Below are 1,687 nucleotides of genomic sequence, written 5' to 3'. Positions count from 1 at the left end.
GGCAGATGAGATACAGGGACTGAAGGAGGAGGAGCCTCAGTCAACCCTCAGATCACCATGCTCCAGTGGTAGGAGAGTGATGTGATGGCAAAGCGAGGTAGCTGGTCAGGAAATTGGTAGGTGGAAGAAATAATGAGTTTTGGAGAATTGTTGATTAGTTGACAGAAGAATATTTAGATGGAGATTTTCTTCCAGATATTAAGGAAGTGGAGTGAATAGGAAGTAGTAGATGGCTCATCAGAGTCCTAATGAAGCATTGGCCATGAAGAATGCAGATTTGCTAATTCACACCCGGTCCCTGTTATTTCTTTGAATGGAGACCTCAGTGAAGATATTACTGAGACTCGTGCCAGGTAGGATATTCAATACTTATATCTTTGAGAAATCTTAGACTGAATTACTTGGTGAGGGCAAGATAATCTTGGAACTTTAGTTGACAACACACGCCCAGCAATGATCCCAGGTCATGGATCTGGTAAGACATGGTCTCAGTATAGCAAAAACACTGTTATGGTAATGTCTATAGATAGGGAATTATTGGTTTAATTGATATCTCTTGGCAGCCTTTGCTATGTGCTGTAGAAATTGCGACAAAAGGTAGGTTGTGTTTGCCCTAGTGTTTGTTATGCTATGGGAACAAAGGGATCTTAGTTCTGGAAAAGACTTAAAGGGAATTCATGGCCAGCCAGTTCCAGAAATAAAATACTGCATTTTGTCCTCAAGGAATTAAATTACCATGATGGCCACATTGAATTTGACAAGTGTCAATCCAGGCTCCTTCATGTTGGTGGGAATCCCAGGGCTGGAGCAGTTCCACATCTGGATTGGGATTCCTTTCTTCACTATCTACCTGGTGGCCCTTGCAGGTAATGGGATCCTTCTTTACCTCATCACTATGGACCACAGTCTCCATGAACCCATGTTCTTCTTTCTCTTCATGTTGGCCTCTGCAGACCTCATATTATGTACCACGTGTGTGCCCAAAACACTTGGCATATTCTGGTTGAAAGCTCAGAAAATCACTTTTCCTGGCTGCCTTACCCAGTTGTTCTTTCTTCACTTCAGCTTTTTTCTGGACTCAGCCATTTTGTTGGGCATGGCATTTGATCGTTACATGGCCATTTGTTCTCCTCTGAGATACACAAGCGTTTTGACACCTAGGACAATTGTCAAGATCATGGTGGGCATTGTTGGTCGGAGCTTTAGTGTCATTCTGCCTATTGTTTTCCTGGTGAAACGTTTGCCCTTCTGCAGGACACGCATCATCCCGCACACATACTGTGAACATATAGGTGTTGCCCGGCTCGCCTGTGCTGACATCTCCATCAACATCTGGTACGGTTTTGCTGTGCCCTTAATGACTATTATCTCAGACCTGATCCTCATTGGTATTTCTTACTCTCTCATCCTTCATGCTGTTTTCCACCTTCCTTCCGGAGATGCCCGACAGAAAGCCCTCAGCACCTGTGGTTCCCATGTCAGTGTCATTCTCATCTTCTACACACCAGCCATGTTCTCTGTCCTCACTCATCGCTTCGGCCACAATATCTCTCTCACCTTTCACATCATGTTTGCCAACCTCTATGTGGCAATCCCTCCCGCACTCAATCCCATCATTTACGGTGTAAAAACCAAGCAGATCAGGGACAAGGTCATCCTCCTTTTCTTTCCTAAAGGGAGGCAGTGA

The 1,687-nt window shown here is 44.5% G+C and overlaps 1 protein-coding gene across 1 annotated transcript; it reads left to right on the top strand.

Moving 5' to 3' along the window:
• Positions 1–736: 736 nt before the first annotated feature.
• LOC113248253 (olfactory receptor 52H1-like) lies at positions 737–1,687 on the top strand. The gene has a single exon (XM_026489622.3). It carries the CDS (start codon positions 737–739, stop codon positions 1,685–1,687), a length of 951 nt encoding a protein of 316 aa, XP_026345407.2.

The sequence above is a fragment of the Ursus arctos genome, unplaced genomic scaffold (assembly GCF_023065955.2).
Source record: "Ursus arctos isolate Adak ecotype North America unplaced genomic scaffold, UrsArc2.0 scaffold_22, whole genome shotgun sequence".
NCBI lineage: Eukaryota > Metazoa > Chordata > Mammalia > Carnivora > Ursidae > Ursus > Ursus arctos.
Note: the sequence above shows the minus strand (reverse complement) of the source record. Positions and strands in the feature narration are given on the sequence as shown.

What these genes read in the sequence shown, in the direction of transcription:
- LOC113248253 (XM_026489622.3), top strand. Translation starts at nt 737, where the DNA reads ATGATGGCCACATTGAATTTGACAAGTGTCAATCCAGGCTCCTTCATG.